The sequence below is a fragment of the Bos grunniens genome, chromosome 10 (genome assembly GCF_055505025.1).
Source record: "Bos grunniens cultivar Pamir isolate PY7600 chromosome 10, Bosgru_T2T1.0, whole genome shotgun sequence".
In the NCBI taxonomy this organism is placed as follows: domain Eukaryota; kingdom Metazoa; phylum Chordata; class Mammalia; order Artiodactyla; family Bovidae; genus Bos; species Bos grunniens.
Genome location: NC_141174.1, coordinates 75,530,145 through 75,546,962, shown reverse-complemented (window position 1 = coordinate 75,546,962; position 16,818 = coordinate 75,530,145). Strand labels below are relative to the sequence as shown.

The following is a 16,818-nucleotide window of genomic DNA, read 5'->3' as shown; positions in this document are numbered from 1 at the left end:
TGAGAGTTGGACTATAAAGAAAGCTGAGTGCCAAAGAATTGATGCTTTTGAACTGTGGTGTTGGAGAAGACTCTTGGACTGCAAGGAGATCCAACCAGTCCATCCTAAAAGATATCAGTCCTGAGTGTTCATTGGAAGTTCTGATGTTGGAGCTGGAACTCCAATACTTTGGCCACGTGATGGGAAGAGCTCTCTCATTGGAAAAGACCCTGATGCTGGGAAAGATTGAAGGCAGGAGAAGAAGGGGACAACAGAGGATAAGATGGCTGGATGGCATCACCGACTCAATGGACGTGAGTTTGAGTGAACTCCAGGAGTTGGTGATGGACAGGGAGGCCTGGCGTGCTGCAATTCATGGGGTAGCAAAGAGTCAGACACGACTGAGTGACTGAACTGAACTGAACTGAATGCAGAATACAATATGTCAATTGAATAGTGAGATTTTGATGATTTGGGGTGGGGGCGGGGGAAGTGGTGGAAGTGTGTTCTAGAGATTCAAGTATAGAAGATAACTTCTGTCAGCAATACCAGGTGGCTAAGCTGCTCCAAGGGCATAGATACTTATCTGGGTCTAGAAGAATTACTGAAAGCAAGAAGGAAGATATATACAAATTTTGGTAAATATCTTGAATTACATAATATGAAAATGCTCTTTAATATTAACTACCATTATTCACAGGCTACCCAGGTTGCTCAGTGGGTAGAGTCTGCCTGCAATGCATGAGAAACAAGACACAAGTTCAGTTCCTGGCTCAAGAATATCCCCTGGAAGAGGGCATGGCAACCCACTCCAGTATTCTTGTCTGGAGAATCCCATGGACAGAGGTGCATGGCATGCTACAGTCCACAGGGTTGCAAAGAGTTGGACAAGACTGAGGTGATTCAGCACACAAACAAGCACCATTATTCACATGTATACAGTTCATGGTATATACCCAGACACATAGAAAATCAAAAGATAGTTCTCGATTGAGAGGTTATGGGTGATTCAGTAGTAAAGTATCTGCCTGCCAATGCAGGAGATGCAGGAGACCCGGGTTCTATCCTTGGGTTAGGAAGAGCCCCTGGAAGAGGAAATGACAACCCACTTTAGTATTCTTGCACAGGAAATCCCATGAACAGAGAAGTCTGGCAGGCAAAAGTGCATAGGGTCACAAAGAGTTAGACACGACTGAGCAACTGAGCACACAGGCATTAATAACCCAAGGCTGTATTAAAGTCGTTCCATCTTTATTATTCTTGATTCTCCCCATCATCTTTTTCAATAGTTTAAATACACTTAAGGGAAAGTTTCTTACTTAAAAACTTAGAGTAGACCAGACCATTAGACTTCCAGTGAGAAGACACCTATAGCTTTACAACACATTTCTCGTTGGGGATTAGCTAGCATTCATCTCCAAACCAATAGCCAGCACTCAACCTGTTTTCCAAAAGTTTATGGGTGCATAGAAAAATAAAATAGAGAGAAAGAATGAATTTAAAATAAATTCTTAAAGATTGGATAGAGGAGAATTTAAAATAAAATTTTAAACTAAAATAAAATAAAGTTTATTATTAAAATAAATAAAATAAATTTTAAATAAAATTTTAAAATAAAATTCAAAATAAAATCTTAAAGATTGGATAGAGGAGAAATTAGAAAATATATGCACAATGACAAAAAACAACAAAAAAAAAGAAGCAAGAGGAGAACAGAGAGAACACATAAGGGTTCAGAGAGTGTGAAATACGATGCCTCTATTTCTGAGAACCCAAGTCAGTTAAGGAGAACATCACCCTCTCACCTTTAATTCATTGATTCAGGGCTGCTCCTGACTTTGCAACATTGGGTTGCATTTAAGGAAGGCAGATGGTTCTATTACCTGCCCAGTCAGGCTCACAGAGTTTCTGTGAAAACCACACTTGATAATGAATGGCAGGTTGCCTTCACACTGCACAATGATATATACATTTAATTCACAGTAAAAAAATTCAACTCTTATTATGACTTGAGGAGTCTATCATATACTAAGCAGAAAAAGGTGTACAGGACAATAGACAACAAGCACATAAAATTCTCCCCCATGTATGTTTTCTTTATATTCTACCATCCCAGGAGGGCTCTCTGTCTGGGCAGCATCTGTTATTAGGGTCACAGTATTGTTATTTTCAAAGGTGTGGTTCTTCTATGTGGTGGATTTATCACATGGCTATATGTTCATATTAAAAAGTCCAGAAATCATTTTCAAACATTCATCTCTTAATTTCCTCAGTCCAAAAATGCAAAAATTCACAGATTTCCTTTCATGCATTATAGTGGAATGGTTAATAGCTTGGACTTTGGCATTAGTCTTTTATATTTTAGTTGAAGCTCAGCTGCAAATTTGCTGTGTAAGCATGGAAAAGTTACTTTATCTGAGATTCAGTTTTCTCACTATTTCTCATTGAGATAATAATACCTCCCTTGTAGGTTGTTGTGAGAAATATATGATATGTATGTAAACATACCTACCTCATAACCTAGCACATATGCGTGCGTGGTCAGTTGCTTCTGTCAGTTCTGACTCTGAAATCCTATGGACTGTAGCACTCCAGACTCCTCTGTCCATGGGATTCTCCAGGTAAGAATACTGGAATGGGTTGCCATGCCCTCCTCCAAGGGATCTTCCCCACCCAGGGATTGAACCCAAGTCTTTTATGTCTCCTGCATTGACAAGTGGGTTCTTTACCACTAGTGCCACCTGGGAAGCCCTAAGTGGCTATTAAGTATAAATAATTATTCCTGATATTCTGAATCCTTCATTATTCTAAATTATTAACATTTAAACTAGACCTTATTTATGCCTACACTTGCACCCAATCAATTAAGAACATTTCCCAAATACTTTTACTTCTCAAGGAATGTATTAACCAGAGAGCCTAAGGTTGCAGGAAGAAGCTTAGTGCTCTCATCAGGTTGTGACCTTTTCACTACTGCCATCCCAATAATCCAAAGCCATAAATTTCAATTTCTCATATTAAAAAAGTTAACTTTTCCCTAACAGTGGATATTTCTCTTGTCTTTATGGTTAAAAGTGGGGCAAGTAAGAAGAAAGGGAAAGAGCAGGTGCTTCAAGGGATTTCTGAAGGCTGGGTCCATCCAGGAGCAAATATGTATTGATCTGCTGAGACAAGGAAGCCAAAGTATGCAATATCAGCTGCTAAGGAAAATACAATTTTCTCCAAACTGTCTTTTTCATTTGGCATATTAAATTCTTTAGTTGTGACTTTCACTTTGACTGTACAAGTGAAAAAAAAGAAGCAGTTTAGGCATATAATAAAGTCAAATGGTTATTCAAGACTGAAGTCTTAATAATGTTCTTTTCCCATTCTTATCTCCTCACTTATTCATTTTGTTAATTTAAAATGAATTTGCTTTCTATATACTAGGTCTCGTAAAAGACCAATCTTGTACAAAGTCAATCTTTATCAAACACATATGTAAATATACATCAGGCATTGTGTGATGTAGGTCACAGAAGTGGAATAGATCTCTAAAATATGAGAAGAGTGGGAAAAGGTAATTCCAAAGATTAAAAAAGACAGCATAGCAAATATAACACTGTATATACTTTTAAGACATGGTAAATAGTACAATATATGAACATGGGATCTAAAATGTCATTTCAATCAAATGGTAAAATATTAAAAATACATAACTTTGGTTATGTATTCATTAGGTTAATTCACTAGGTTAATGGTGAAGCATGCAGATTGTCTATTTCATAGACATTGTTTCAGAAAAGAGAAGAAAGACTGGTACAGATTAGTTTCTGCCTGACATTGAGAACTAATCTCAGTTATTCAAGACATTAAATAATTACAGGAAGTCAATGACAAAGAGTGTGCAAGAAATTGATGATGAGGCTAGTTATTAAGGCAGATACTCTACCCACTACTGTGATAAGGCAACTGGAGGAAAGAAGCAATGGAAGCAGGGAATCCTCTTAAGAGAATGATGAAATAAAGCAGATCTGGGAGGCCATGCTGCTGACGAGGACTACATAGTTGATCTGCAACAGTATTGATACAGAAGAGAGAAATATTGAGAAGTAAAAACCCAGAGAAACTGGTGATGTATTAAAGTTGATGTGAACATGAAAGACAGAAGTCAAAAGTGACACCAAGATGTGTGGATGAATAGGACAATTGTGGATTCATTTTTTAAAAGAGGGTAGTTGGACATGGAATTTACAAAGGTGGAGAAAATAGATTATCATGTTTATATTAAGCAATTAGAGTTTAAGTTATTAGTGAGATACCAGGTGGAAATATGGGACAGGATATATGGAAAGAAGTATAGATTCAAGACATAATTGTATCATAACTCACGTAAGAGTGATAAATTAATATATAAGAGTGAATTAGTTCTCTGAGAGCAAGAGTACAGAGGGAAAAGACAAGATAAATGAAATAAAGCAAAGATCCCACCATGTAGAACGTTACACTGATAGTGTGAAAGGAAGCAAAGGAGCCAAAGACTTGGGCAGAACAATCCGGGAGACAGGAGGACAATGGGTTGTGAGCCATAGAAGCCAAAAAGTGAATCAAGAAGAGTGAATCAAGAACCAAGCATGAAAACTGAGAACTAAGGGAGGGAATAGAGAAATGATGGGACAGTGAAGAGAGTGGGATGATAGAGTAAAGGGAAGAAATAAAATAAATTGAGATACCAGTTGACATATGTTTTCTACTTTGGAAACAGGTGGTTTAGGGCCAGTGTATCATAGGCACACACTATAAATATCAAATGGGTTCATTAAGGAATTAATCATATAATAAATGTGATGAGTTGTCAAAGAATGAATGAATGAATAAAAGGACGCCATTGGGGCTAGAACGAAGAAGGCAATAGCACCCCACTCCAGTACTCTTGCCTGGAAAATCCCATGGACGGAAGAGCCTGGTAGGCTGCAGTCCATGGGGTCACTCAGAGTCAGACACGACTGAGCGACTTCACTTTCACTTTTCACTTTCATGCATTGGAGAAGGAAATGGCAACCCACTCCCGTGTTCTTGCCTGGAGAATCCCAGGGATGGGGAAGACTGGTGGGCTGCCTCTATGGGGTCGCACAGAGTGAGACACGACTGAAGTGACTTAGCAGCAGCAGCAGGGGCTAGAAGACAAAGTTTTCAGAGACTCTACATGCCACTCTATTGTAACACATACCAGCAATGCTCAGCAGCTTGAAATCAACCAAAAAGAACTTTAACTATTAGATGAAAAGACAGAGAAATAAAATGGCAGGCGAAACAGGAGGTTACAAAGGGCTGAAACATTTCTAGTCACTGTATAGTACAACGATATACTCAGACTGACAATAAATCACAGGCCAGAAAGAAAAACACACGATACCAAAAAAATTAAAATTTTAACGTAAGGACCAACACTTGAGATACTTAGAAAAGAAGATGAGCATTCCCTGATATTCTTCTACAGATTTATGCTCATTCTTTGAAGGCTTGTTGTGCACTTCCCCTAACTCATACCTTCAACTGTCCATATACATGACTCCTCTTCATGGGCCTGATCCCTACTCTATCCTCCTTCTCTAGTGCAGGCAGAAAACTTCCACAGAAGGTTAACATCACAGCGAGCTACAGAAAAACTCAGTTTTTACATTCCTGGAATACAGAAAACTTGGCTAGTAGTAATTTATTCACTACTGATTTTATTTTTGCCCCACCTACCTGTTTTGTCAAGGGAACTAAGAAAACACCATCATTAAAGATTCAGACAGATATAGTTCTCCCAAAATCAACCAGGTCCTATGCAGGATCATTACAGACACACACGAATAGTATAAAACACTCAAAGCAGCAGCTAATTACAACCCCAGAGGGTAGTGACCAAGTGATGCTGTGGAGATCTGGGACTGCTAAAGTGAAGTCAGTTGGCCTGGGGGATTATCACCTGTGGTCGTTTTGGTTTTCCTACTGTAGCCAGGCAAAGAAGCTGTAAATGAGGAAAAATGAGACATTCAGGTTTCTTATGACAAAGGTACCACTGAACATGTTTTAGAGCTATTTTAATCTTTATGATGATTAAAGGTAAATGCCACAGCAGCATTTTTATTTTATTTTTTAACTTTAAAATATTGTATTGGTTTTGCCATATATCAAAATGAATCCGCCACAGGTATACATGTGTTCCCCATCCTGAACCCTCCTCCCTCCTCCCTCCCCATACCATCCCTCTGGGTCGTCCCATTGCACCAGCCCCAAGCATCCAGTATCATGCATTGAACATGGACTGGCGACTCATTTCATATATGATATTATACATATTTCAATGCCATTCTCCCAAATCATCCCACCCTCTCCCTCTCCCACAGAGTCCAAAAGACTGTTCTATACATCAGTGTCTCTTTTGCTGTCTCGTATACAGGGTTACTGTTACCATCTTTCTAAATTCCATATATATGTGTTAGTATAATAATCTCATCATTTCTATGTTGATATTACAATAATATTCAACTTAAACACAAAATATATAATAAGAATAATAGTGAAAGTGTTAGTCACTCAGTCCTGTCTGACTCTTTGTGACCCCATGGACTGTGCCTACGAGGCTTCTCTGTCAATGGAATTTTCCAGGCAAGAATACTGGAGTGGGTTGCCATTCCCTTCTCCAGGGGATCTTCTCAACCCAGGGACTGAACCTGGTTCTCCTGCACTGCAGGCAGATTCTTTACCATCTGAGCCACCAGAGAAGCCCAGTACATGGAGATAAAACCATACAATATTCCATGAAAAAAGGTAGAGAGAATATATAAGGAATTGAGGTTAAATTGACTTCAGAAATAACACTTTCATGCACAGTCTGTTAAATCTCCACAACCACACTGTGAAGTAGATGTAGTTACATATTCTTAGACAGATTATCTAAATTACATAGATATCAAAGGGTTGGCCTATATATGAATTTAGAACTTTATCCAATTTTTATACTCTTTCTTCCTTAAGTTACAGATTTTGTTTGGTAAAGTATCTGTTCAAGCCTTTTGTTACTTTAAATTGCATCTTTTTTTAATTACTGAGAGTTCCCTATGGATTCAAAATACAAGTCATTTTTCAGATATGTGATATGCAAATATACTCATCCCACTTATATGGGTTGTCATTTCATTAACAGAGCAGACATTTTCAATTTTGCTGAAGAACAATTTATAACTTTTTGTATTTTATGTTTTTGGTTTCATATCTCAGAAATCTTTACTAGCTTCAGGTGACTAAATTTTCTCTAATACTTTCTTCTAGAGGTTTTATTGTTTTAGATTTTACATTTATGACCATTTTTGAGTTAAAAAGGTGTCAGATATAGCTTGAGATTTAATTTTCATTATGAATGTTTGTTTGTGTGTGCTCAATGTCTGACTCTTTCTAACTACATAGCCAGCCAGGCTTCTCTATCCATGGAATTTTCCAGGCAGGAATACTGGAGCAGGTTGCCATTTCCTACTCCATGGGATCTTCCCAGCCCTGGGATCCAACCCACATCTCTTGCATCTCCTGCACTGGCAGGCAGATTCTTCACCACTGTGCCAACTGGGTAGCCCTTATAAATGTTTATTTCAGCACGATTTGTTGAAACAACTCCCTGTTCTCCATTGAATTGTGTTTTAACATATTTGTAGGTTTATTTCTTGATTCTTCTTTCTGTTACTTGATCTATGTATACATTTTAAAATTCAATTTTACTTTTTAAAAATTTATTTTGGCTATTATAGTTCCTTTGCATTTCCATAAAGATTTTAAAATCTGTTTGTTGATATCTTTAAAAATCTGATTTTTTTTTAATGTAACTATATTGTATTGGTTTTGCCATACATCAACATGCATCTGCCATGGGTGTACATGTGTTCCCCATCCTGAACCCCCCTCCCACCTCCCTCCCCATACCATCCCTCTGGGTCATCCCAGTACACCAGCCCCACGCTTCCTGTATCCTGCATCGAACCTGGACTGGTGATTCATTTCTTATATGATATTATACATTTTTTAATGCCATTCTCCCAAATCAACCCCCCCCCCTCTCCCATAGAGTCCAAAAGACTGTTCTATACTTCTGTGTCTCTTTTGCTGTCTCACATACAGAGTTATCATTACCATCTTTCTAAATTCCATATATATGCATTAGTATACTGTATTGGCGTTTTTCTTCCTGGCTTACTTCACTGTGTATAATTGCTCCAATTTCATCCACTTCATTAGAACTAATTCAAATGCATTCTGTTTAATGGCTGAGTAATACTCCATTGTGTATATGTACCACTGCTTTCTTTATCCATTCATCTGCTGATGGACATCTAGGTTGCTTCCATGTCCTGGCTATTAAAAACAGTGCTGCGATGAACATTGGGGCACACGTGTACCCCAGTTCTGGTTTCCTCGGTGTGTATGCCCAGCAGTGGGATTGCTGGATCATATGGCAGTTCTATTTCCAGTTTTTTAAGGAATCTCCACACTGTTCTCCATAGTGGCTGTACTAGTTTGCATTCTCACCAACAGTGTACGAGGGTTCCCTTTTCTCCACACCCTCTCCAGCATTTATTGCTTGTAGACTTTTGGATCACAGCCATTGTGACTGGCGTGAAATGGTACCTCATTGTGGTTTTGATTTGCATTTCTCTGATAATGAGTGATGTTGAGCATCTTTTCATGTGTTTGTTAGCCATCTGTATGTCTTCTTTGGAGAAATGTCTGTTTAGTTCTTTGGCCCATTTTTTGATTGGGTCACTTATTTTTCTGGAATTGAGCTGCAGGAGTTGCTTATATATTTTTGGTTTAATTATTTGTCGGTTGCTTCATTTGCTATTATTTTCTCCCATTCTGAAGGCTGTCTTTTCACCTTGCTTATAGTTTCTTTTGTTGTGCAGAAGCTTTTAATTTTAATTAGATCCCATTTGTTTATTTTTGCTTTTATTTCCAATATTCTGGGAGGTGGGTCATAGAGGATCCTGCTGTGATGTATGTCTGAGAGTGTTTTGCCTATGTTCTCCTCTAGGAGTTTTATAGTTTCTGGTCTTACATTTAGATCTTTAATCCATTTTGAGTTTATTTTTGTATATGGTGTTAGAAAGTGTTCTAGTTTCATTCTTTTACAAGTGGTTGACCAGTTTTCCCAGCACCACTCAATAAAGAGATTGTGTTTTCTCTATTGTATATTCTTGCCTCCTTTGTCAAAGAGAAGATATCCATAGGTGCATGGGTTTATCTCTGGGCTTTCTATTTTGTTCCATTGATCTATATTTCTGTCTTTGTGCCAGTACCATACTGTCTTGATGACTGTGGCTTTGTAGTAGAGCCTGAAGTCAGGCAGGTTGATTCCTCCAATTCCGTTCTTCTTTCTCAAGATTGCTTTGGCTATTTGAGGATTTTTGTATTTCCATACAAATTGTGAAATTATTTGTTCTAGCTCTGTGAAAAATACTGTTGGTAGCTTGATAGGGATTGCATTGAATCTATAGATTGCTTTGGGTAGTATATTCATTTTCACTATATTGATTCTTTCCAATCCATGAACATGGTATATTTCTCCATCTATTAGTGTCCTCTTTGATTTCTTTCACCAGTGTTTTATAGTTTTTTATATATAAATCTTTAGTTTCTTTAGGTTGATATAGTCCTAAGTATTTTATTCTTTTTGTTGCAATGGTGAATGGAATTGTTTCCTTAATTTCTCTTTCTGTTTTCTCATTATTAGTGTATAGGAATGCAAGGGATTTCTGTGTGTTGATTTTACATCCTGCAACTTTACTATATGCATTGATTAGCTCTAGTAATTTTCTGGTGGAGTCTTTAGGGTTTTCTATGTAGAGGATCATGTCATCTGCAAACAGTGAGAGTTTTACTTCTTCTTTTCCAATTTGGATTCCCTTTATTTCTTCTTCTGCTCTGATTGCTGTGGCCAAAACTTCCAAAATTATGTTGAATAGTAGTGGTGAGAATGAGCACCCTTGTCTTGTTCCTGACTTTAGGGGAAATGCTTTCAATTTTTCACCATTGAGGATAATGTTTGCTGTGGGTTTGTCATATATAGCTTTTATTATGTTGAGGTATGTTCCTTCTATTCCTGCTTTCTGGAGAGTTTTTATTATAAATGGATGTTGAATTTTATCCAAGGCTTTTTCTGCATCTATTGAGATAATCATATGGCCTTTATTTTTCAATTTGTTAATGTGGTTAATGTTGCGGATATTGAAGAATCCTTGCATCCCTTGGATAAAGCCCACTTGGTCATGGTGTATGATCTTTTTAATGTGTTGTTGGATTCTGATTGCTAGAATTTTGTTAAGGATTTTTGCAACTATGTTCATCAGTGATATTGGCCTGTATAAACGGTATATAAACTTGAACCCAAAACAATAACGTAAATAGCAATGGGATCATACTTATCAATAATTACCTTAAATGTAAATGGGTTGAATGCCCCAACCAAAAGACAAAGACTGGCTGAATGGATACAAAAACAAGACCCCTATATATGTTGTCTACAAGAGACCCACCTCAAAACAGGGGACACATACAGACTGAAAGTGAAGGGCTGGAAAAAGATTTTCCATGCAAATAGAGACCAAAAGAAAGCAAGAGTAGCAATACTCATATCACATAAAATAGACTTTAAAACAAAGGCTGTAAAAAGAGACAAAGAAGGACACTACCTAATGATCAAAGGATCAATCCAAGAAGAAGATATAACAATTATAAATATATATGCACCCAACATAGGAGCACCGCAATATGTAAGACAAATGCTAACAAGTATGAAAGGAGAAATTAAATAACATAATAATAGTGGGAGGCTTTAATACCCCACTCACACCTATGGATACATCAACTAAACAGAAAATTAACAAAGAAACACAATCTTTAAATGATAAAATAGACCAGTTAGACCTATTTGATATCTATAGGGCATTTCATCCCAAAACAATGAATTTCACCTTTTTCTCAAGCGCACATGGAACCTTCTCCAGGATAGATCACATCCTGGGCTATAAATCTAGCCTTGGTAAATTCAAAAAAATTGAAATTATTCCAAGCATCTTTTCTGACCACAGTGCAGTAAGATTAGATGTCAATTACAGGAGAAAAACTTTTAAAAATTCCAACATATGGAGGCTGAACAACATGCTGCTGAATAACCAACAAATCACAGAAGAAATCAAAATATGCATAGAAATGAATGAAAATGAAAACACAACAACCCAAAACCTATAGGACATTGTAAAAGCAGTGCTAAGGGAATAGTTCATAGCAATACAGGCATACCTCAAGGAACAAGAAAAAAGTCATATAAATAACCTAACTCTACACCTAAAGCAACTAGAAAAGGAAGAAATGAAGAACCCCAGGGTTAGTAGAAGGAAAGAAATCTTAAAAATTAGGGCAGTAATAAATGCAAAAGAAACAAAAGAGACCATAGCAAAAGTCAACAAAGCCAAAAGCTGGTTCTTTGAAAGGATAAATAAAATTGTCAAACCATTAGCCAGACTCATAAAGAAACAAAGGGAGAAAAATCAAATCAATAAAATTAGAAATGAAAATGGAGAGATCACAACAGACAACACAGATACAAAGGATCATAAGAGACTACTCTCAACAATTATATGCCAATAAAATGGACAACGTGGAAGAAACGGACAAATTCTTAGAAAAGTACAACTTCCGAAAACTGAACGAGGAAGAAATAGAAAATCTTAACAGACCCATCACAAGCACAGAAATTGAAACTGTAATCAGAAATCTTCCAGCAAACAAAAGCCCAGGACCAGACGGCTTCACAGCTGAATTCTACCAAAAATTTAGAGAAGAGCTGACACCTATCCTACTCAAACTCTTCCAGAAAATTTCAGAGGAAGGTAAACTTCCAAACTCATTCTATGAGGCCACCATCACCCTAATACCAAAACCTGACAATGATGGTGTTTTGACTGGGACTTTGTTGAATCTATGGATGACTTTGGCAAGAATTGACATATGACTAACGTCACAGTGTTCTAATTTATGATTTCTGATGTGCTTAGTCACTCTGTTGTGTCCAACTCTTTGCGACCCCATGGACTATAGCCCAGAAGGCTCCTCTGTCCATGGAGGTTCTCCAGGCAACAATACTGGAGTGGGTTGCCACACCGTCCTCCAGAGAATCTTCCCAACCCAGGAATCGAACCCAGGTCTCCTGCACTGAAGGCAGATTCTTTACCATCTCAGCCACCTTATATATTTTTTGATTTATTGCATCAGTGTTTTGTAATTATCAGCATACACTTGTTATATCTACAGTTAAGTATTCCATGTTTATAAGTGCTATCATAAATGTCATCTTTAAAATAAATATTTTGGTTTCCAACTGTTCATCTCCAGTATGTAGAAATACAACTGAATTTTATATATTACAGAGCTCACTTTAGTTTTTGAAGCTTGTTTTACACATTCATTAGAATTTACTATATAGAAAATCTTATCTTTAGTGCATGGAGACAATTTTATTTCTTCCTTTCTAAACTGCATGTCTCTTCTTCTCTTGCCTTATTCCACTGGCTGGGATATCTAGTGTGATTATAAGTAGGAGTGGTAAGGATGCAGATCTTTGCCTTGTTCCCAGTCTTAGAATGAAATATTCAGTCTTTCACCAATGAGTATAATGTTAGCTGTAAGATTTTGTTGATGGTCTTAATCAGATTAAGGAAATTCCTTTTTTCCCTTTATTGAGAATTTTTATCATGAATAGTGGTTTAGTTGGTAAGTCGTGTCTGACTCTTGAGACCTCATGGACAGTAGCCCACCAGGTCCCTCTGTCCATGGGATTTCCCAGGCAAGAATACTGGTGTGGATTGCCATTTCCTCCTCCAAGGGATCTTCCTGACCCAGGGAGTGAACTCAGGTCTCCTGCATTGCAGGTGGATTCTTTACTGACTGAGATACTAAGGAAGCCCCTAGGTATTTAATTTTGTCCTTTTCTTTTTACATCTATTAAGACAATCATGTAGTTTTAAATCTTTTTTTCTGTCAATTGATACTGAACTCTTCAGCCTGCCTTTCATTCCTTGACTAAACCCCACTTAGTTATGATGTATTTATCACATCTATTTATATCCTATCCTGACTGTCAAATACTTTGTTGAGCATTTGGTGTCTCTGTTTATGGTGGATATTAATCTGTATTTTTTTGTTTTTCTTTGTTTCTTATAGTGTCTTTTTTTTTTATATCACAGCAATGTTGATCTCAGAAACTAAGTTGGGAAGTTCCCTCCCTATGATTTTCTGGGAAATTTGTGTAAAATTGATATATCTCTTCCATAAATGTCTGACAGAATTTGCCAGTAAAATTTATCTGGACTTTTAGAGATTTTGGATGAAGGGTTTTAAACTAGGAATTCAATTTCCTTAGCTAATATAAAACTATTCAAGTTGTTTGTTTATACTTAAGTCAACTTGTATATTTCATATTTTTCAAGAATTAAAATATTTCATTAGAATTAAAAGTATGGGCATAAGTTACTCATAATATCTTATGATTATTCTCTTGATGTGTCTAGAGTATAGTGAGATATTTTCCCCTTCTAATAATGACATTTTAACCTTCTCAGCAATCTCTTTCAATTGTATTGATATTTCTCAAAAATTAGAGGGATGGTATGGGGAGGGAGGAGGGAGGAGGGTTCAGGATGGGGAACACATGTATACCTGTGGCAGATTCATTTTGATATTTGGCAAAACTAATACAATTATGTAAAGTTTAAAAATAAAATAAAATTAGAAAAAAATTTTCCTTTTGGTTTCAATGTTATTTCTTTATAGATTTTTCTATTTTCAAGAAGTTTTTTTTTCTATTATCATTATTGTTTTCTTCATTCTCTTTATCCGTATTTAACTTTCTCTTCTCATCCTAAAGTGAAATATTAACTGGTTTAATAATTTCTTTATTTTTTAATATTAGCTTTAAATTGTATAAACTTTTTAAACACTGCTCTAGCCAAATTCCACCAATTTTGATATTGTATTTTCATTTCCATTCAACTCACATACTTTGTAATTTCCCTTATCACTTTCTTTATGACCTATGTATTATGTGAAGTATACTGTTTAATTTCCAATTATTAGGAGAATTTTCAGATATCTTTCCATTTATTTTTAGTTTAATTCTATTACTTTCAGAGAATTTTTTTGTGTAATTTTAATTCTTTTAATTTGGTAAGTCTGCTTTATTGTCCAGAATATGTTCTGTCTTCAAGAATATTTCATGTGCACTTGAGAAAAGAGTATACATTTTGCTGTTGTCAGGTAGGTTTTTCTGCAAATGATTACTGGATAAAATTGGTTGATAGCCTTACATAGGTTTCCTGTTTCCTAACTGATATAACTGCTCCCATTTTCTTTTGATTAGCATTTACATGGTATACTTTCCATTCTTCTACATATAACATATATATATACATATATACACACATATATATAATATTTAAAGTGAGTTTCTTGTACACAGCATATATTTAGGGTTTTTCCCCTAATTTGATGACTTGTCTTCAATTAGTATGCAGACCTTTATATTTAATGAGATTATTAAAATGGTCATTTAGCTTTACCATTTTATCATTTATTTTCTGTTTCTCCCAGTTTTTGTTCTTTTCTTTACCCCTTGTTGTCTCTTTTTTGGATTATTTATGTATTTTTTATGATTTGACTTAAATGTCTCTATCGACTTTTTCATTATATCTCTTTGTTATTGCTGTTGTTGCTGTTCAGTGAGTCTCAGGAGACTGTAATATGCATATCTATCCTTTCACAGTCTACTTAGATTTAATGGTAATTGAATAATTAGCATATAAGTTACCTCAAGAGGCAGATTATGAGTAAATACATGGATATATTGAAATAATAATAAATTTATAGTTACAAGAGAAAAGAGAGGCAAAGAAACTACCTAGAAAGAAATGATTTATAATTATAATTAGTACACATATGTGCAATCCCATATGCATCAACATAAGTTTTGAATTAAAGTTTTATTTGTTTAAATCTTCATCATCTTTAAGGAAGAGGAGCATTCTTAAAGACTGTGGTAACACTCAAATTAATCTCTAATGAACAAAAAAAGCTAATTCTAAAATTTCAGATACAGGTGACATGATGATCAGGATGAAATTCTTCTATCATTATTTATGAAATCTTCCTAAAAATCACGAATGGTCTGAAAGCTCTCTTCATTGCTACCTTCATCTCTTTATTCCTGAATGTGTAGATGACTGGATTTAAAAAAGGAGTGAGAACAGCATCAGAAAGAGCGAGAAACTTGTCCATTTGGGAATTGGGGTGCGGCCATGTATAGACAAACATGGTTGGACCAAAGAACAAAATAACCACAGTGATGTGAGCTGACAAAGTGGACAGGGCCTTGGATGAACCACCTGAGGAGCGTTTCCAAACAGTTAACAGGATGAACATATAGGAGATGAGGAGTATAAAGAAGGAACTAACACAGATAAACCCACTATTGCCAGTGACCATGAACTGAAGTCTGTAAGTATCTGTACAGGCCAGTCTGAGGAGCCGAGGAAGATCACAGTAAAGGCTGTCCAATACATTCGGACCACAGAAGGGCAAATTAACAATAAATGCTAGCTGGAACAGTGAGTGGCTGACACCAAGGGCCCAGGCAGCAGCCAGAAACAAAATGCACATCCTTGGGCTCATGATGCTCAGATAGTGGAGAGGCTTACATATGGCAACATATCTGTCAAAGACCATGGCTATGAGCAGCACCATCTCCACCCCACCAATGACATGGATGAAGATCTGAGCAATGCAGCCTCCAAAAGAAATGACTTTACGCTTTCTGAAAAGGTCATAGATCATCTTGGGAGAAGTGATAGAGCAGGCTCCCAAGTCAATGAAGGAGAGGCTGGCCAGTAGGAAGTACATGGGGGAATGTAAGTGAGGATCAGTAGTCACAGAAAACACAATGAGGATGTTTCCAGTCATGCTTCCCACATAGAGCACAGAGGAGAACACCAGGAGGAGCAGCTGGAACTCCCATGAATAATTGAGTCCCAGAAATACAAACTCAGACACCGAGTGATTCCCTCCATCCATCAATCCAGCCAACAGGGCTGCTGCTGAAATAATGAGAACTAAGAAAATATGAAAGAAGTTATTATTATTAGTGATAAGAGTGGCATTAATTACAAGTATACCTCAGAGATAAGATGGATTCTGTTGCAGACCACTGCAATAAAATAAATATTACAGAAAATCAAGTCATATGAACCTTTAGTTTCCCAGTGCATATGAAAGCTTTGTTAAAATATATTGTAGTCTATTAAATATGTAATAGCACTTTGTATAAAACAATATATATACCTTAAGTTAAAAATACATGTTTTGCTAAAAAAATGCTAGCTGTCATCTGAGCCTTTAATGAGTCACAGTAGCAACATCACTGATTATAGATCAACCCTGATTATAAATCACCATAACAAATATAATAATAATGAAAATTTTTGAAATATTATGAAAATTACCAAAATGTGACACAGAGACACTGAGAAAATACTGTTGGGAAAATGGCACCAACAGACTTGCCCTATGCATTATTGCCACAATCCTTCACTTTGTGAGAAACACAGTATCTGTGAAGAACAACAAAATGTGGTATGCTTGTACTTATGTGGTACTGTTCACATTATAAATGACAAATATTTGATAATATATTCTTCACACTTGCTAAATAATCATGAAAATGATGATGGTGATGGTGATGATGGTGATGAAGACATACATATAACTCAAGAAACCATA

General features: G+C 36.3%; 1 protein-coding gene across 1 annotated transcript; it reads right to left on the bottom strand.

Annotated features, from left to right (window-relative positions):
• Window positions 1-15,180: 15,180 nt before the first annotated feature.
• Window positions 15,181-16,122, bottom strand: LOC147364863 (olfactory receptor 4F3/4F16/4F29-like). Its single transcript, XM_086318988.1, has one exon. The coding sequence runs from the start codon at window positions 16,111-16,113 to the stop codon at window positions 15,181-15,183; it is 933 nt and encodes a 310-aa protein (XP_086175114.1). The 5' UTR covers window positions 16,114-16,122.
• Window positions 16,123-16,818: the final 696 nt, after the last annotated feature.